Source organism: Callorhinus ursinus, unplaced genomic scaffold (genome assembly GCF_003265705.2).
Source record: "Callorhinus ursinus isolate GAN/ISIS: 27379988/994484 unplaced genomic scaffold, GSC_fseal_2.0 scaffold18, whole genome shotgun sequence".
In the NCBI taxonomy this organism is placed as follows: Eukaryota; Metazoa; Chordata; class Mammalia; order Carnivora; family Otariidae; genus Callorhinus; species Callorhinus ursinus.
In genome coordinates, this window is record NW_027397080.1 from 3969391 (window position 1) to 3989914 (window position 20524).

The 20524-nt window shown below is 39.7% G+C and overlaps 2 protein-coding genes across 5 annotated transcripts in view; one reads left to right on the forward strand and one right to left on the reverse strand.

The window, feature by feature from the left end:
- FOXJ3 (forkhead box J3) overlaps positions 1–20524 on the forward strand; it is a 140515-nt gene that overhangs the window by 24769 nt on the left and 95222 nt on the right. For 3 of the 4 annotated variants that reach the window (XM_025856084.2, XM_025856086.2, XM_025856087.2), the window contains exon 3: positions 20149–20473. In XM_025856084.2, coding sequence (XP_025711869.1) covers positions 20149–20473 — 325 coding nt within the window. Of the gene's footprint in view, positions 1–20036; positions 20474–20524 lie in introns of all 4 variants that reach the window. The other variant, XM_073902796.1, reaches the window with a different exon arrangement.
- Positions 5263–5870, reverse strand: LOC112811775 (selenoprotein H-like). The gene has a single exon (XM_025856088.2). It carries the CDS (start codon positions 5831–5833, stop codon positions 5465–5467), a length of 369 nt encoding a protein of 122 aa, XP_025711873.1. The 5' UTR covers positions 5834–5870; the 3' UTR covers positions 5263–5464.

Sequence of the window (20524 nt, forward strand, 5' to 3'; positions counted from 1 at the left end):
AGGGATAAAAATAAAACTAAGTATCATGGAGAGAGACACTTTAAGGAGCATCTGCCAACCCCAAGGGCTTGGAGACCAAAGGGAAAACCTAGAGACTTAGGAGGAAGGGTCCTATGGAACCAAAACTCAGACCTTTGAGGAGAAGACACTACATGGCTGGTGCTGGTGTCTGAACTTAAAAGAGGGGTCCCGTGGGTTTGAGACCCATACCCCTGAGGAATGGGTATTGACTGGTCTTTGTGTCTTTCACTGGGGTATGATGAAGATAGTTCCACAAGTCTTGGAAAAACTATAAACTGGATTCACTTACTACTATGGGGAGGATCTCCTATTGTGGGGATGAAGAAATCTTTGCTGGGGTAATGCTCTTATGAAGCCCAAAGAATAGACAGGAAAGCACCAGTATCTTTTTCCATCTCCAGGGTTTCAGTCCATCTTTAAATGCCCCCCCTTGGCAGAGTCTTATAGGAAACCACCTGGCAAAGCACAGATATGGTTTGCAGAGTCCCAGTTTTCAGCATCATTAAGCAGATTGGGAAGTAGGGATGGGGATTTGGAGCTGAGAGGCAATGACTTAACTTGTTCCAACAAACTACTAAGTAGGTATAAAAAGATGTTTTTTCAGATCTGTTTTGCATCCAGTGTTTATGTGATTTTAGTAGTACTTATATGTTGCTAGAAGAAAATCCTAATTTTGTAAATCATGTGAATTTATATTAAAAATTGATGTAAGGGTGCCTGGGTGGCTCATTTGGTTAAGCGGCTGCCTTCGGCTCGGGTCATGATCCTGGAGTCCCGGGATCGAGTCCCACATCGGGCTCCCTGCTCGGCGGGGAGTCTGCTTCTCCCTCTGACCCTCTTCCCTCTCATGCTCTCTATCTCTCATCTCTCTTTCTCTGAAATAAATAAATAAAATCTTTAAAAAAAAAACAAAAAAATTGATGTAAGATTCATAGATATTCCTTGCAATCTGAATCTATTGCATTCATATCCTGAGTTTGGATAGTAAGAGTCTGGATAAGTGAATAGTGAGTCCTCTACATCTGTTCAGTTCCTCAGTTTTGGAAAACAAGAGTGAGAATTCAGATGATGATTGATGCAGATTCTACCAAACAATAGAATCTTAAAAATTTAGCAGAATCTGCTTGGTTCCTGAGTTTGTATAAGATGGATTTGAATCCCGAGATGCACCTGTGTTTTATTTCCATGTACAGATTCAGTAAGAGCAAAAGCTTACCAAAAAAGTAGAAATTTCCTTGAACATTTGCTTTATGTAGACAAGTAAACACACGTGTATATAACCTACTTTTTTCACATGTAGCAATAGCTGTTTTTATAATTTGGTTTGATTAAAGCAAAATAAAATTTGATGTTTCTTTAGACTTGTTCAAACAAGGCCCTTTCTGCATTTCTGCATTGCCTGATATTTATTAGAGGATTGATTTTACAGTTCACATGTATATAAATCCTGGGACACTGGGGGTTATCAGTAGCACTATAAGTAGTTTCTGATGACACTGCCTTCTACCTGAGATTTCTTCCTTTTGTTTTTTTTCCTATTTTTACCCCTTTTTGCACTTGCTTTTTCCTTTTTGTTATGATTCTCCCTTTAAAAGAGATTTATTTATTTTAGAGGGAGAGCGTGCGTGCACCCTCCTTCCCTCTTCCCCCCACCCTGCCCGTGACCTGGGGGAGGGCAGGGGGAGGGCAGGGGGAGAGGGCATCCTCAAGCAGATTCCCCGCTGAACACAGCCCAAAGTGGGGCTCTATCCCACGACCCTAATATCATGACTGAGCCAAAATCAAGCTGGCCTTTTAATCGACTGAGCTACCCAGGTGACCCTGTTATGCTTCTCCCTTAAAGATGCTTTTTATTATTGATCCAGTCTGTCTGTTTAGGATATACTAGGAAACACATAGGGATATTTTAGCACCAGAGAAGCTCATGCGTTAGTGTCCCAGATGAATTTCCTGTCCATCTGTTTCCTCATTTCTCTTCTCTTGATATTGATGACCCTGCTATTTAGAATGACCAGAGAAGGGTGGATTTATTTTAAGACCTTTTGCTGCTTTGTTTCTAGTAACAGGCTTGGTATTGTTAAGGCAGCTCTGGTATGTAGTCTTAGAATTAGGTAGATACAGTTTTAAATCTCTGCCACATATTACCCATATGATCTTGGACAGTTACTTCACTTTTCCTAATTTTGCTGTAATAAGGTTGTTAATGCTTACCTCACTGGTCTGTTACGATTCATGGTATTAAATATATACATAAGTCACCTGGCATATTTTTTCCTCTTTTCTCTTAAATTTAACATTAGTAGAAAGCAAAAGGGATCATCATTTTTAGAGTAAAAGAGGATTTGTATCCTTTGCTGTCAGCTCAAGAACATGGGGATTTGTTTTCTCACTTCTATTTCCCCTTCACTCTAAATTCTTGGATTCTAGAGTATCTGCCAGTAGTGTTCAGGTTTGCAACTGGCCTTCAGGCTAAGGATGTTGCTGACATTGAATATTACATGTTCATTATATTCATAATTTTATGCTATTAGGTCTCTCCCACACAGTGGCAAAAATAGCTTTTGCATTATCATGCCATAGTTCATTGTTACCATGTTTATCAAGCTTTTGGGGGGAACTGATAGAATCAATTTGCATGTTTAGGTGTGGCATATTCCAATTAAACAGTAATGAGAAGCCCTCTTAATTTTGACAATTACAGAAACTTTTTTTTTTTTTTTTAAAGATTTTATTTATTCATTTGAGACACAGAGATACAGAGAGAGAGAGGGAGCAGGAGCAGGGGGAGAGGCAGAGGAAGAAGAAGTAGGCTCCCTGTTGAGCCAGGAGCCTGATTTGGGGCTCGATCCCAGAACCCTGGGATCATGACCTGAGCCGAAGGCAGACACTTAACCATCTGAGCCACCCAGGCACCCCTACAGAAACTTTTCTAAACATTTTGAATTTTTCTGGCTTTTTTTTTTAAGATTTTTTTAAAGATTTTATTTATTTATTTGACAGAGAGCACAAGCAGAGGGAGAGGGAGAAGCTGGCTCCCCGCTGAGCAGGGAGCCCCGATGTGGGGCTCAATCCCGGGACTCCGGGATCATGACCTGAGCCGAAGACAGACGCTTAACCAACTGAGCCACCCAGGTGCCCCTCTGGCTTACCTTGTAAAGCTTTACTCTCTGATATAGTAGCCACTAGCCTCATGAGGCTATTTAAATTAATTAAAAATAAAAATAAGGGGCACCTGGGTGGCTCAGTTGGTTAAGCGTTTGTCTTCGGCTCAGGTCATGATCCCGGAGTCCCGGGATGGAGCCCCACATCGGGCTCCCTGCTCCGCGGGAGGTCTGCTTCTTCCTCTCCCACTCCCCCTGCCTGTGTTCCCCCTCTTGCTGTGTCTCTCTGTCAAATAATAAAATCTTTAAAAAAAAAAAAATCTAAATGAACAGACCTGTTCTAAGAGCACATCAGTCATTATCAGCCTACATAATACATCAATACTGATTATCATTCCATGATGTGAAAGGGTCTGAAAAGGACTAACTTCCTAGAAATGCCAGTGCTATTTAGGGTAGAACGTTTACTAGTAATCTATAAAAAGCTGTGCAGCTTAAACTCAGTAGACCCTAAGGGAGTCTCTCTGCCTAGAGACTTACCCTGCTTGTTCCATCGGCTCCTAAAGACCCCACATTTTTGGCTTTTTTTGTTTGTTTCTTGTCATCAACACTTCAGAGTTTCTCAGCTTTGCTCTCTTTAACAAAGACTTTATTCTTTGTCTTCTCATCAAGCACATCAACTTCTTCCATAAATCGTCACAATCTTTTCTTAATGGAACAACCTATTTCCTCCCATGTGCTCAAGTTCTTTACCATCGTCTAAAAATTTACTTGGCAATTTGTAAATATGAGTTTTTCTTTACCTCAACTTTCAGCCCACCATTAAGCAGATACTTGATTATCAGGTTTTTCTCTCAACTTGAAGAGAACAGAGTACTTATGACTACCAGATTTCAAGACTTACTGTAAAACTACAATAACCAAGACAAGTGGTTTTAGTAAAAGGATAGATATAAAAATCAACAGAACAGGGTCCAAAAATGGACCCACCCGTATATGGCCAATTGATCTATTATGATTATTATTATTGAAGTATAGTTGACATACAATGTTATATTAGTTTCAGGTGTACAACATATTGATTCCACAGTTCTGTTACTCAATGCTCAATACAGTAAGTACAGTCACCAGTAATAACGTTACTACAATATTACTGATTATATTTCCTATGCTATACTTAAAATAGCATTTTTACTTACAATAGCTAAAACTGGAGAACAATCCACATATGCACCAACAGGTAAATGTTGTTGCACATATATCCAATGAAACAAAAAGGTATGAACTATTGATGCATGTAGTGACACCGGTGAATCTCAAGGTAATTATGCTAAATGAAAGAAGCCGGACAAATAAAAGGGTAATACTATACAGTTCCAGTTCTATACAACTTGAGAAAATGCAAACATACATTTAGGGGCAGAAAAGCAGATCAGCTGATATCTTGCAGAAAGTGACAGGAGTGTACACAGCAACACCAGGAAACTTTTGAGAATGATGGATGTGTTGTGGTAATTTTATGGGGGGGCTTATCAAATCATACTATGTCAATTACATCTCAATAAAGGTGTTTTTTTAAGCTGTTTTAAATATATATGTGTGTGTGCGCAATCTGGAGTAGTTAGGATTTCTCAGCTAAGATACAAAAAGAAAAACATAAAAGAAAAAAGAAATTGGAAGCAAAAAATTTAAAGCTTTTTTGCTCTAACAAAAAACTTGCATCCAGAATATTTAAAGAACTCTAACAATGCAGTAAGATGACACTACCCAGTTTTAAAATGTGCAAAAGATTTGAATAAAGACATACAAGGAGTCAATAAGCACATGAAAAGATGTACATCATCATTAGTCAACAGGAAAAGACAAATTAAAATCACAATGAGATACCACTCTATACCCATTAAAATGTTTAAATCTGTTTGAAAACCAGTAGTATCTTCCTTTATGAATTTAGTTTAAACTCCAGAGGTTTTATCTTGATAAAACAAAAATAACTACATTTGTGCTGTAAGGTAAAGCATGGATGATTATCCCCATTTTATATGGCTTCCAATCCAGTGATCCTCTGATTACATTGCATGGGCTTCTTGGGGTTTTATTTTATTTATTTATTTATTTATTTTTTTTATTATTCAAATACTTTATTTCAACTTTTATTAAACCAAATCCAAGAACTTTTCAATGCCTTACCAGAGGGTCGCCTCACAACTGAACCATCCTCTCTGGAGGGGAAGAAACCATGGCTTCAGGTACATGACTGAAGTTTGGCCATGTTCCATCATAAATGCTCCAACATCACCAGGGACAGGAGGCTCAGCGTGAGGACTTCTGCCCAGCACACCCTAGGAAAGGTGCTTCTTCAGCTCCTTCACCACCTCTTGAGGCTCAGGGAACTTGAGTTTGCGTGGGGGCCCCTTCTTAATCCCAGTCCAGAGCTCCACACTGCTGCCGTCTGGGCGCTGCAGCGTCACCTCGAAGCTGCCCCTCCGGGGCTTGGCAGGATTCACCTCCACCGGTAGCTCCGGGGTCTCCAGGCGCAACGCCTGGCTCAGGGCCGCGGCGTTGCGCCCGTAGACGCGTCAGCTCGTGCAATGCTCGATTACGACGGTCGCGGCCTCCACTGCCTTCCGGCCGCCCGCCGGCTTCTCCTGTTTCGCCGCCGCCGCGACCACCGCCACCTCGGCCTTCCGCTTTCTCCCGCGAGAAGCCATGGGCCTGGAGCCCGGCAGGGAGCCGAGCCGAGCCGAGCCGAGCCGAGCCGAGCCGAGCTGGGCGCGAATAGAGGTCCGGCCAACGCCGCTCCGAGCTCCAAACCACCGGGGTTTTATTTTTTTAATTATCTAGAGGCCTATCTGTAATAAAGAAGCACTATCTTTTTCTCAGACTCTACCTATTCAAGTAGTCTCATCTTTCCATAACTTCCAACTGTACTTTTTTACATAGCTAATACATCACTTTCCAAGTTCCAAATATACATAGGGGGACTGTAGAAAGAATGTTAACTTTGAAGAAAGCGGTTCCTATGCTTAAAATCTTCATTCAGCACCATAACCTTCAACAGGGACCTGTCCATAAGCACCTATCCTTCCGGCTCTCAAGTAAGCATCAGTATAGGGCAAAATAATCTTTCTGCTGTCCTTTTCTTTTGTTGTTTCTCTGAGAATCTTGAATGCTAGTAAGCACATAATGAGTACGTATTCAATATGTATCTGTCAAACTAAACAAAACTGGAACTCTTAGTCCAATTCCAAATCTACAGTTCCAAGAGGAAGGTGAGAATCAAGTCTCCCATTCACTACCCATATGACTATAAGGAAAGGGTCTGAATCCTAAAAAACATCCTCTCTTGAAATCCTAACTCTTTTTACCCAACACTGGATACATGCTGCTTTGTACCAGACACTTCCTGTAGTATTTTGCCTAGCTCACCGTGCCCTTTTCCCAGAGTTGTCTCCATCCCCAGGGCCCTGAAAGTCTTATCTATACCAGAACTATGTGAGTACTACAACAAATTAAAGGATGAGAACCGGAGCTGACACCTGACCTAAGTTGTTCACCTGAATTTTCTTCCTTAGGAATTCAGAATTAGGACTGAAATGGTTTGGGCTGGTTTCCTGAATAAAGAAGCTATGAAACTTGAGAGGTACAGGATGCCCATATGCCAGAAAGGTGAAGAAAGCTGGTTTGTAGAAATGAAGAAATAAATTACAATCAGAGAAAAGCAACAGAGAAGAGAGTATACTGCCTTGGTTCCTAAGAACCTGAGTTCTATCCCCTCAAGAGATCCAGCTATCCCTCAGTTCTGTGAAATACCCCAGTATTCTCCACAAATAAAACCCTTTTCTGTTTTGTTTGATACATCCAGTGCTGGTTTCCTTTACTTGCAGCCAAGCAAAGCTTGACTAAAATAAGTTTACTAAATCAAATCATAACGCTTTATTTTTCAGTATTATTATTCAGTATTATTCAAGTTTATACCTTAAACACTGTTGACAGGTACAGATTTTATGTTTAACTCCTCTTTTACTTTGGCAATATACCCAGTGATGCTTTTTATTTCCTATTACCTCTGATACTATTTCCCCCACATATATGAATTCATGACAACTCAAATTTCTCTACCATCCCCCCATATAAAAAGCTGCTGCCTTTCATAAGATTTTTTTCAATTTTATCACTAGTTTTCTATCACTTTTTTCCTGTTTCCTGCATTGATACTTTTTTAATTATTTTTATAGTATCCTCAGTTAAGTGGAATATTTTTGACATCCCTCATTTTAAGAAAACACCTCAAATTATGATGAATACTGACAGCCAAGAGGCAGAACTTCGTGATTAAGAGCATGGGCACTGGAGCAAGGCCTACATATGAATTCCAGCTCTGTCCCTTTATTCACTGCATGTCCTTCAGCTAAGCTTACCTTTTGTATCTCTCTTTCCTCATTTATGAAATGAGGTACCAAACTTATAGAGCTGTTAGAGGGATTTAATTAATATACTTTAAAATGCTTAAATAATGCCTGGTCTAGTAGTGAGAACACCATAAAAGCCTAGATATATCAAAGTCAATATTTAGTCACAAAAGTAACTTTTAATAATAAGTCAATGACTAGTCAACGATACTCTTCAATATCTAATACTCAGAAATGGAAGCCCTAGGGGATTTGGTCATCTTAGATCAAAGATTAAGTTACATTTAGGATGCTCTAAGCCAGCACTGTCCAACAGAACTTTCTGCAACAATGGAAATGTATGTGTGCTATCCAGTGTGCTAGCCGTTAGCCACGTGTGGCTACTGAGCACTTTTAAAATATGGCTAGTGTGACTAAGAAACATTTTTAAATTTTTATTTTTTTAAGATTTTATTTATCTCACAGAGACACAGCTGAAGGCAGATGCTTAACCAACTGAGCCACCCAGGCGTCCCAACTTTTGCAAATTTTTTAAAAACATTTAATAGAGACAGCTGGATTCTCATCTCTGCTTCTGCATTGAGTCTGATGTGATAACACCCATCACATAGCATGTGAAAAGTTCCACTGTACACTTATCAGAGGATGAGAGTGGAAAAGGCAGATAATATCTTATTGTGAAAATTGTTTTGACCCTTCAGATTCCCTGAAAGGGTGTCTGGACCACACTTTGAGGACAACTGAATCCTAGACATCACATGTAGAAGTTTAAGCTGTTTAGCATTTTCCGTGTGTCATACTTAACCCTAAAAGGTAAGACAGGATTACCTTCCACGAGGGGAGAGGGAGAAGCAGATTCCCCGCGGAGCAGGGAGCCCGACATGGCGCTTGATCCCAGAACCCTGGGATCATGACCTGAGCCGAAGGTAGACAGTTAACCCACTAAGCTTCATGGGTGCCCCAGGGTTTTTAACTTTTTTTTTTTTAAAGATTTTATTTATTTATTTATTCATGAGAGACGGAGAGAGAAGCAGAGGGAGAAGCAGGCTCCCAAGGAGCAGGGAGCCCAATGCGGGACTCGATCCCAGGACCCTGGGATCATGACCTGAGCCGAAGGCAGACGCTTAACCATCTGAGCCACCCAGGCGCCCCTAACTTTATTTTTAAAGAGAGAGCGAGTGCACGCACAGGGCGCACATGAGCAGGGGAGGGGCAGAGGGAGAGGGAGAGAGAGAATCCTAAGCAGGCTCAAAGCTCAGTAGTACAGAGCCCAATACGGGGATCAATCCTAGGACTCTGAGCCAGAATCAAGAGTCAGATGCTTAACTGTCTGAGCCACCCAGGTGCCCCTGTGTGGTTTTTTTTAAATAACAGCTACAGAGATGGCTTTGAGTGTTCTGGTGTTAAAGGGACTAGTGTTCATCAGTATTTCCAACTACTCAGATTCCAGTACGTGAGATTTAAATGCAAAATACAGTCTTTACTTGATGACAGAATATAGTTGAGTGGTTAAGGTCCAAAAATGTTTATATTTCCTTCCTACATTGTGGAGCAAAAGATACCTAAGATGAGAATCACACATATAGTGTGAAAATATCTTTTGACTACATGATCCCTAAGTTTGTACCCTGAATGGAATTCTAACTATGAGTATGACTTGTATGAATTTAGAATACAGTTTTATGAATTTAAGATTATATGTGGAGTAATTTGGAGAGAATCTAGAGAAGAGCAATAAATATATTAGGGTTCCAAATTCAGATCCTGTTGGAGAAGTTCTGGACTTTAAAACTTAAGAGAAAAGGGAACACAAAAAGTTGTGTTAATATTGTAAAATATGTGAAGCATCATTATGAATAGAACTCTGACCCGTTCTCATTTTCCAAGAGAGAATTTAAAGACATTTTCTTCTCCGTAGCAAGGGAGATAAGAGATTAGCCAGTTAAAACTTTTAATTTTTAAAAAAAAATTATTTATTTTTAAAGTAATCTCTGTGCCCAGCATGGGGCTCAAACTCATGACCCTAAGATCAAGAGTTACGTGCTCTACCAACTGAGCCAGCTAGGCTCCCCTAGCCAGTTAAACCTTTAAAAAAAACCAACCAAACAAACAAAAAACGCATACTTTAGAGTAACATACCTTAGAACAGATTGAGTAAGTTGTGAACTTTTCTTCCCTTGGAGATCTTAAAGAATATTGTTAGTCTCCAAAATAGGTTATACCAGGACTTTAAGAAATGACCGAATGAGGTTCTTTTTCATCTCTGATTTTATGATAAATAGCTCTGAAATCACAACAGTTTTACGAATGACAGTTGTCTCACTAAATCTCCTGGAATTTTGCATTAGCTGTGTTGTGAATATTCTTGGAATGTTAAGTGGGAAGAGAAGTTGTGAAAGTCAAGAGGTTTGAAGAGTGACCTGCTATTTGTTTATTGGATTCCTTCTAAATTATGATTCCTCCACCTGTATTTTCACTTCAAACCAGTGAGGATTTTTCAGCTTATTTTCCAAAAAGGTCATTGCTTATAGGAAGTACCTTTGTGGAGATTCGTTTGACGCTGTCCATTTTTTTCCTAAATGGAGCAGAGATCAACTGTTTTGAAAAGCTGGGAGTTTTTACTGGAAGAGAAGAGCCAAGTAATTTTGGAGTTTATAATACCAACATTGGGGGCCAATATTAGAGGCTTAGGGCATGTGAGATGGGAGAACCAAAGTATAGAAAGTAGTTAGAAGTATGCCAGATATAAACCATATTGAAATTTTGTCAGGATTAAGCTGATCTTGCACCAGGAAAATGGAAAAGCTTATTTCTTTTTTTTCCAAGTTACTCCTTTGTCTCTCTGCTGCAAGATACCTAACTGGGGGTTTTATACTCAAGAACTGTTGACTTGGAATTCCTTTATGGAATAATAGGATTTTGTGGGCTGCTTCAGGAATCATCGTATCATCTTATTTCTGTGGGGAAAAGTATGTTCTCAATTTTCATATATAATCTACAAACAAAATTTTAAAACCTAATACTTTCTGGGTCACTTTAGAGTAAATATGAGGGGCTCATTTCCATTGAGGCTGCTAAATGATTATTGTATCATTTAGGACATGTAAGTCTAAAACCACTGAGTAAGAGTGACAACCTTTTAAAATTTGGAAAATTCTGGGGCGCCTGGCTGGCTTATTTGGTAGAGTGTGCAACTCTTGATCTTGGTTGAGTTTGAGCCACACATTGGGTGTAGAGATTACTTAAAATCTTTTTAAAAAATGAAATAAAATTTAGAAAGTTCTGAAGAGTATGCATTTGGTAATAAAATTATTGACTGTGTGTTAGAGACTATTCTTAGTGCTTTGTATGCATTAACTCATTTAATCCTCACAGCAATCCTTTGGGTTGGGTACTATTTTTATCTTCATCTTACAAACGAGGAAACTGAGACATAAAAGATTAATTTACTTGTGTAAGGTCACATAGCTTAAAGTGGAAGAGTTTGGATTCTAATCCAGGCAGACTTGCTCAGCAGCCTGTGTTCTTAATTACTAAGTCGTATCTTTTCCGATGTAGGACGCCGTTAGTTTTGCTGAAATTGAACTAAGAGTAGAAACTTTGATTTTGCTGGTGTATGAAAACTAAAGTAACACCAGCTGCTTTTGCTTGGAAATAGCTTAAATTATTACCTCATTTATAAGTTAACATTTTATTTTTTGTCCTATGGTTATAAAATATAAAATCAATCTGTAGTAGATTATTTTCTTTTTTAGTTTTCCACCACGATTTGCCCCTATGGGTACACAAATATTCACATGTACTTTTCCTATGTATTGAACTTACTTGCTCTTTTCTCAAGGGAGACAACCCAGAGTTTCATCCAGTTATTATAATTAGCTGAAAATCTAAGCTCTTTAGGTACAGTCTCTTTCATCAGATGCTGGTGTGGCTTCTTGTGGATCAAAGATCTATAAACCAGATGAGTTATTTACATTCTACCTAATATGTAGTGGTGGAGAAAGATTAGGATAACAGCAGTAAAAGGTATTATTCAGAAAAGGGGATAACGGGAAACACTCAATAGTCATTAGTGCATTATAAAATCTTACTGGGTCGAAGTGACAGTGATGCCTTGACAGTGTAGTAAGTTCCTTGATTTTGCTCTTTGGTAGGGCCTCCATTGTCTACTATGCCTTCTGAAAGATCCTACCTTGTCCATTATCTTCCATGACTACGTCTGAGATGGATATTAGTGAAGATGCCCTTTCTGGGAAATGTACAGCTTTTATAGCTCACTTGTTGATGAGCTTGGGTATTATTTTGGAAACTTGAGGCTTTTGCAGTCTGGTCTCTTTCTCTCCCCCAACCTCCCATACAATTATCTTAAAATACTTAGTTTCTAGACTTTTTGCTGCTTTGATCCATAACGCCTGCCCAGACAGAATTTTTCAGTGTGAAGACTGTGCCCTTTGTGCTCCGTTTTACCACAGGAATTTCCAGTCTTGTTTTGGTGCCATGGAACCCCTTCAACAGTCTGGTGAAACCTGTGGATCCATCTCAGAATGTCTCAAAATTCACAAAATAAAGTACTTGGGATTACAAAGGAAACCAATTATATTGAAATATGGTTAGCAAAATACTAACTTTGAAACATAGTAATGTGTGCTTTTAACATATTAAATGAAAGATCTAGTGGCAAGTCTAATACACTAGCATAATTTTAAGTAGTTAAGTTTATTTATTTTAAATTTTTTTAAGGATTTTATTTATTTGACAGAGACACAGCAAGAGAGGGAACACAAGCAGAGGCAAGGGCAGAGGGAGAGGGAGAACAGGCTTCCCGCCAAGCAGGGAGCCTGATGCGGGGCTCGATCCCAGGACCCTGGGATCATGACCTGAGCCGAAGGCAGACGCTTAACGACTGAGCCACCCAGGCGCCCCTAAGTAGTTAAGTTTAAATTAAAAGTTGAGATTCTGCAACATTTGCATGTGAGAAGAATACATTTGTGATTTTTATTGGTGGCAAAGTCACAAGTACTGTCAATGCTACTATGATTTGTTGTCTAATTTCATAATTAAAGGAAGTGCTAAATTTCAGTTACAAGTTAGTGGAAATGAAGAGTATTTTTTTCCCCACCCAAGTTCATTGACATCTTCTGGCTTCTGAGGGAAAGATGGTTCTGATGAGGCCATTTGAAACAATGGTGGAAATCATTGGTGGAAAGACAACACCCTTATGACATTGCTTTTGTGTGGCAAGATACCAGTCTTCTCTACTGCCAAGGCTGCAGTTTTGCAGCTACCATTCAGTTATTTCCATTTGCTACTTCAGAAGCGGTTGGTTTTTTTCCAGCTATGCAAGGCTTTAAATTATAGGACTGTTAGCTTAAATTGTGGGCCATAGGCAGGGAGTTACCTCCCTAAGCAAATCTGTAGTTTCTCCCTCTCTGCTTGCAGCTCTAATAGAAGTTTATTTCTCTCTCAGGATTTTGTTTTAAGTGACAAGAAGAAGCCAAAGCATGCCAACATTCTAAATTTTTTTATATTTCTCTCCTTGCCATAGCCTTAGTTGGCATGTGGTTTGTTCTCTAACTTCTGTATACGGCCAAATTTGACCAAATCCTTTGTCACTCTTTAAGAAGGTCACCAGTTTTCCAACCTGCAATATCAGAGTTAATGTTTGCCTCATCACCTCCTCCTTTAAGAGTGTCTTAGTTTAGGTTCTCTTACTTGTATCCCCCACTTCCTTATCCCAGATGTCATGTTTGTTAAGAATTGCATTCATCCACTGGTGATCTTTTTATGGTAGTTAAACATATAAGTCTGGTAGGTAGGCACTTCAGGGTTCAGATGGCAGCTTCACAATTGTTTCACAAAAAACTCAGGGACCCAGATTCCTTCTCTTTGCTCCTATGTCCTCAGTGTATGGCACTTTCAAAGATCACCTTACGGATTTTTTTTCTGTATCAGTTAGGGAGGACGTTAGGTTTGAGGTTGGTGTTGAGGAGAGTAACTACCATGACTTCCAGTGCTTTGACGAAACCCCAGATGCGAGGCCTTCTGGCCAAGCGTCTGTGATTTCATATTGTTGGAGCGTTCGCTGTATCCCTGGGGGTTGCAGCTTTCTCTAAGTTTGCTGTGGCCGAACCAAGAAAGAAGGCATATGCAGATTTCTACAGAAATTATGATTCCATGAAAGATTTTGAGGAGATGAAGGCTGGTATCTTTCAGAGTGCAAAGTGATTTGGGAATGTAAAGAATTTCTTTGGGTTGAGTTCCATTGAAGTCTGTCACTGACCTGTGTTCCTGAACTATGAAACACGAATATTGGCTTATGGAATAGTTTGTCTTGATAAATAAACAGCTAACAAATAAAAAAAAAATCACCTTATGATCGAAGATGACACTGGAGCAGTAGCTATCGTGTCTTCAGAGAGCAGAAATGGCAGGAGGCACAGTGCCATCCAGAATGAAATTGAGATTGTATTCCTTAGGAGGAAGATAAAAACAGATGTTAGGTGGCAGTTAATGGTTTCTGCCATAGACCTTACTTCTGGTTGCCTTGGGTGGTAAGATTCTGTAACGGGAGTTATATATTTAAAAAAGTATATATATAGGGGCGCTTGGGTGGCTCAGTTGGTTGTGTCCAACTCTCTGTTTTGGCTCAGGTCATTTGAGATGCAGCCCGCATCGGTCTCGCACTGGGCGTGGAGCCTGCCTAAGATTCTTCTCTCTCCCTGCTCCTCCGCACTCCCTCTCAAAAAAAAAGTGTGTGTGTGTGTGTGTGTGTGTGTGTGTGTGTGTGTATTCCTTGAGATGCATATGATCAGAATTACTGCTGTGGTAATTATAAGGATTTCTTTTTGAGTTTTTAGTTGCTCAGTTTTTCTTATGAGTCTTAAGATGACTCTTTCTTAGGATTTTTCTGAAGTCTTTTAAGATGAAATGCCAAGTGCCAGGAATAGAGTGAGAGGATTCAGGAATATCTAGGTCACGACATCACTATCATTATTCTTACTTTCCTTGATGTCTTCTTCTTACCTTTATTTAGGAAGCCAGCAGTATCTCTACCCATTTCCCCCCTTTTTGATAACACTGTTGAAAACATCCTGAGTAATCCTTGGTTACTCGTTGGAAATACGGAGGTTGCAGAGGGAGGCCAAGCAATGTGTTAAAGTACCTAGAAAGTTTATTTGGGATCCTATTAGTGGCGCAGTTTCATAAAATGGGATTAGAACCCCCGCCCCTCTCCCCATCTCATGGCTTTATGTTGAGTTTTATATATATTTTTATATCTTGATACTGTTTACATTTTCATGTTATGCAGAGAAGATTCATCATGAAACTTTTTTTTAGCAATAAATATCATAGATGTAAGACCTGAGTTTTCCATGCCCTGCTTTCTCCCATAAGTAACATTATCTTTTTATCTTTGCTTCTGTCTTCCCCAGAACTCTCTCTGTTTCTGTGTGGTGCTACTTGTCAGCCTGAGTCATACTTTTTTCCAGTTCATAAAGGACTTCAATCCTGTGATTATCCTTACCTCATGCTATTGAGTCCTTTTTTCTTTTGCCTCTTCCTTTTAGCTTGTCAGTGTGTATGGTTTCACTTGTTTTGGAAGGATCACACCCACACCTTCATTGGCTAGTAACTGTTTCAGTCATTTAACCATTATTTATTGACCCTTCACTTACTATGTTCTTAGGGATTGGAGAGAGAGAAAAGAAGAAGAAAGTTTCTTATTCAGAACTCATGGACTCTGGGGAGATAGATATAGTTATAATCTTGTATGAGTTCTGGGATAGAGAGGTGTTGACATGCTACTATGGGAGTAGGATCTAGTTCACTTTAGGAGATGGAAGATAAGAGTGGATTGATGAGGCTTTCTGGAGGGGGAAGTGTTTGGTCTGAGTCTTGAAAAAAAGTAGAAGCCAGCTAGGCAGTGTTAGATGGGAAAGACATTCCAGAAAGGAATGTTTTTAATCCAAATACTGTTATTTTTCAGATAACATGTACCTGGTGTGGTGTTAGGTAGCATCTGAAGTATTAGTTGTATGGTCACTGTTCTCAGTGGGGAGGTGGGGGAAGAGGGTAGTAAGCTTAGGTGTATGATGCAATTATACATATGAAACAGCATGGTAGATGCCAAATTGAGGTAATAATTGCTCCAGGGATTTAGAGAAGGATTAATAAAAGATTAATAAAAACTACAGTAGTTGAAAATGAGTTTAATTTGGTATAATAGGAAAAAGGGAACCATTGAAAGTTTTCGGGCACAATGACATGAAAACAGTGCTGATAGATTTCTCTTGGAGTGTATGCATGGACTCTGGAGGTGATTAGCAGAGAGGAGTGGTTAGAAATCAGACTCCAGGAGGCCAGCTAGGAAGCTTTTGGAATGAGGTGAGGTAATGAGGGCCTGACATTTCTTAACCAGATTTCCATAACCAGATTCCTCAGAGCCTCCCATGCTGTTCTTAAATTTACCACCATCTGTTCTCTTATACAGGCGGACTTCTGTCATCACCATTCCATTAAGAGGTTTCTTTCTAAAGTTACTGATGATCTGATCATATCTAATGGTCATTTTTTGTGTTCTTTGTGCTTAATGGAGAACCGCTGTGGCAACCAGGTGACACACTAACAATGGAAGCGCTTTTTACCTTACTACCAAGAATATATAAAATTTCATAAATTACACACAGAAGCCCCACTTTTTCAGAGTTTAAATTTAAGATAGATATTTTATAGTTCAGATTTGATCTAGCAGAACTGATGAAGATAAGCACAGCAGTGGAGTGATTCTTACTCCTGATGTCTTTGATGACTAGGGACCATTTTCTTTCTAGCCTGTTGAGATCTTTACTTTCTTCAAATCTTAGCTGAAGTTCTTCCTTCTCTGCCTCTGAGGGCTGTAGTCTATGTTGTCCTCTCCGTTTTTGTACTGTTAGCAGCACCCAGATCTCAGCCTTCTTTTCTTCAGTTCTTCTTTGTGTTTGACCTTCTTAATTGGACTACAGTTTCCTGGAGGACAGGAATTTTATCATACTGTGTGTGTGTGTGTGTGTGTGTGTGTGTACAGTTTTACTCTAATAGCCCTGTACATGTGTAACTATAAATTCTTAACTGTTATAACATGTATTAAGTACTTATTATATGTTTACATTATATTTCTGAGGCTCTTATAAAGTCTCAATTAGTGGCACTGGTGGAAGGAAACAGAAGTTTGCTTTTTTTTTTTTTTTAAAGATTTTATTTATTCATGAGAGAGAGAAAGAGAGGCAGAGGGAGAAGCAGGCTCCCAAGGAGCAGGGAGCCCGATGGGGGACTTGATCCCAGGACTCTGGGATCATGACCTGAGCCAAAGGCAGACGCTTAACCATCTGAGCCACTCAGGCGCCCAGAAGGAAACAAGTTAAAGATGGTTCTCAGTAGGGGGCATCTGCAATATCCATTATATTCCAGTTTGGAATGTGCATTTATATTAAACTTTGAAAATATATGCGACTGGCTCCTTTGGGAATTTAGACAAAATAAAGCTATCTAGTGGAGCCTTAATTGAAGCAAATAGGATGACAGTATGGTATAATAATTGCCAATGTTTATAGAATGAAATATGAATAATAGTAGCAGCAACTACTATTAGCATAACCACCACCAGTAGCTAACATTTTTTGAATGCTTACTATTTGCCAGTCACTGTTCTCAGTACTTTTCATCAGTGAGGTAGGTACTATTATGCTCATTTTACAGATGAGGGATGGTAGAAAAACTACTGGATTGAGCATTGGGAGACCGGGGCTCTGGTTTTACTTCTATTGTTAACTACCTTTGTGATTTTGGGCAAGTCTTTAACTTTAGTAGACCTTAGTTTTTCATCTTTAAATTGAAGTGATTGGTCTCTGATCTCTAGGGTACTTTGCCCACTCATTTGACAACCTGTCATGTCTAAATTAGATTGTTTTCTTCAATTTTTTTAAAAAGTATTTATTTGTGAGAAAACATGAGTGGGGGGAAGGGCAGAGGTCGGGGGCGGGGCGTCGGGAGAGGGGGAGAAGCAAGTTCCCTGCCCAGCACGGATCCCATGCAGGCTCAGTCCTAGGACCTTGGGATCATGACCTGAGTTGAAGGCAGCTGCTTAACCGATTGAGCCACCCAGGCGCCCCTACGTTGTTTTCTTTATTCCATAAGTTCCTGTAACTTATTTCATGCTTGCAACAAGCATTTGATATAATGCTGAGATTATAGAGCATAATGGTAAGGGTTTTATTGTTTTGGTTTTTGTCTGGTTTTTTGATCTCTAAAGGTACTGTATAGAGAATTTAAAGTTCAGATTTCAGAGGAATATATGCAGTAGAGATGGAGGGAATTTGAGAAAGTGAAAAAGGTAAAGCTGGATCAAAATATCTAAGAGCAAGGTAGGACTCTACTGGCAGTGCAGATAAAGTCCTCATGGCTGTCTCTTGATTTATAATTGCTGTTGCTTAATCTAGTTTACTTTATACTGCATTAGTACCCTCGCCAGATAATCCTAGAGTAATATTATTAACTAATACTTAACGGATGTTTCTTCTGTGTATATGCTACCACATTTAATTCTCAAAGTAATATTTTAATTTTTTAAAAATTTATCTGAGAGCGCGCCAGAGCGAGCATGCTGGGGTGGAGGCGGGGGGAGGGGTGCGGAGGGAGAAGCAGATTCCCTGCTGAGCAGAGAGCCTGATGCAGGGAGGGCTCCATCCCAAGACCCTGACTGAGATCATGACCTGTGCGGAAGTCAGATGCTTAGCTGACTGAGCCACCCAAGTGCCCACTCAAAGTAATATTTTAACTGTAGGAACTATTAGTTTCATTTTACAGATGAGAAAGCTGGAGCTTGTTTGTTTTTTTGTTTAAAAGATTTTATTTGTGGGAGAGAGAGAGCGTGTGCGCGAGTGAGCACAAGCAGTGGGGAGCAGCAGGCAGAGGGAGAGGGAGAAGCAGGCTCCCTGTTGAGCAAGGAGCCTGATGCAGGGCTTAATCCCAGGACCCTGAGCCGAACTCAGATGCTTAACAGACTGAGCCACCCAGGCATCCCTAGAGAAAGCTGGAGTTTAGATATATTAATTAACATTTTAATTTCCTGCAGCTAGTAACTAGTAGAATTAGTACTTGAACTCTGATCTGCCTGACTTGAGAGCCTGTGTTCTTTATCAGTTCTGTATTGCCTCCCCTAAGTTCCTATCCTAAGCACGTATTCCAGGCTGCTCTTTGCTTGCAGCCATTTGGGATGAGGGCCTATACTGGATTTTATTTGCCACAAATATTTTCTTTTCACTGAGGTACTTCAGGTTTCTTGTTTTCTTTTTTCTCATTATTTTGTTATCACTTAAAAGTCTTTCATTCTTCTCTACCCTATTATTCCTGTTTCTTTGGTCCCATGGTAGAAGGTTTGTGTCCTCAGCTGAAAGTTAGCAATTCCAGTGTGAAGTGTCAAGCTTTGTTTCTATATTTTTATCTTCAGTTCTTCAAGCAGCTTTTCCCTTCTCCAGAAAATGTGTTAATCCGGCAGATTTTTTTTTTTCTTTCTCTGGGTTGTAATGGTCTGAATTTTTCAGCCTTGGAGAGAAATAAGTTACAGAATCCAGATCACTAGATGTTTGGATTAACCTGCCCTGAGTTTTTAATGCTTCTTGCTGTCCATTTGTATGATCGTCTGTCCTACACTCCCAGATCTTTAGTTTTCTTAAGCTTGTTCCTTGACTTTTTGGACTTTTTATTTTATTTATTTTTTTTAAAGATTTTATTTATTTGACAGAGAGAGACACAACGAGAGAGGGAACACAAGCAGGGGAAGTGGGAGAGGGAGAAGCAGGCTTCCCGTGGAGCAGGGAGCCTGATGCGGGGCTCGATCCCAGGACCCGGGTATCATGACCTGAGCCGGAGGCAGATGCTTAATGACTGACCCACCCAGGCGCTCCTATTTTTTATTTTTTAACTGCCTGGGTGCTGCCTATTCTCCTCTTGTTCATCAGTGTCCTTGAGTTTGCATTCCTCTTTTCGGTCAGCTCCCCCAGCTAGCTTGTCTACTTACTATTCTTGTCTACCCTGCTTGCTTTTCCTACCTCCCACCTGCTCAGCTCTACCTTCTTTCCTCCTTGCAAATTCCTGTGCCTGTTTCTCAGTCACTTCTCTGACTTCTTTACTTTAGGTATTCTTTTGTTTGTATGACTCCCCTAAAGTTTGTGTAAAAGAAATGGCAATCTTAAGGTTTTAAAGGGCCTGTGGTGTTGGTGAGTAAAGCGCTGGACTGCAGACTTATTTTTCATACTATGATCCTGTTGCCCTATTTAAAATGACAGTCTTTTTAGAAACATTGGCATTGGCATCACTTTGTGTTTATGTATTGTTCTGTATCTTAAATATTTTAAAACCAAATTTGTTGTGTTTTGGAGAGGAAAAAATTAAGAAAAAAGATTGGAAATGTTGAGCCCTTAAATATTTGGTTTGATCATTAACATACTCAATCTTTTTCCTCCAGATTTAACTCAGGCTTTCCCTCACTTTGGAACTCCTAGATTTGTGAATATTGGATATTTTGAGAAGCAGGGGTTCTTTCCTTGATATTGACTAAGGAGTCTATTTACCTTCAGGATGACATCTGAACTGGAGAGCAGCCTAACATCTATGGACTGGTTACCACAGCTCACCATGAGAGCAGCCATCCAAAAATCTGATGCTACACAAAATGCACATGGAACAGGAATTTCCAAGAAGAATGCGCTCCTTGACCCAAATACAACACTGGACCAGGAAGAAGTCCAACAGCACAAAGATGGGAAACCTCCATACAGTTATGCCAGCCTCATTACATTTGCAATTAATAGCTCACCCAAAAAGAAAATGACTCTAAGTGAGATTTACCAGTGGATTTGTGATAACTTCCCATATTATAGAGAGGCTGGCAGTGGTTGGAAGGTAAGAATTTTATTTAAATTATTTTTATGCTATAAACAATAATAACATTAG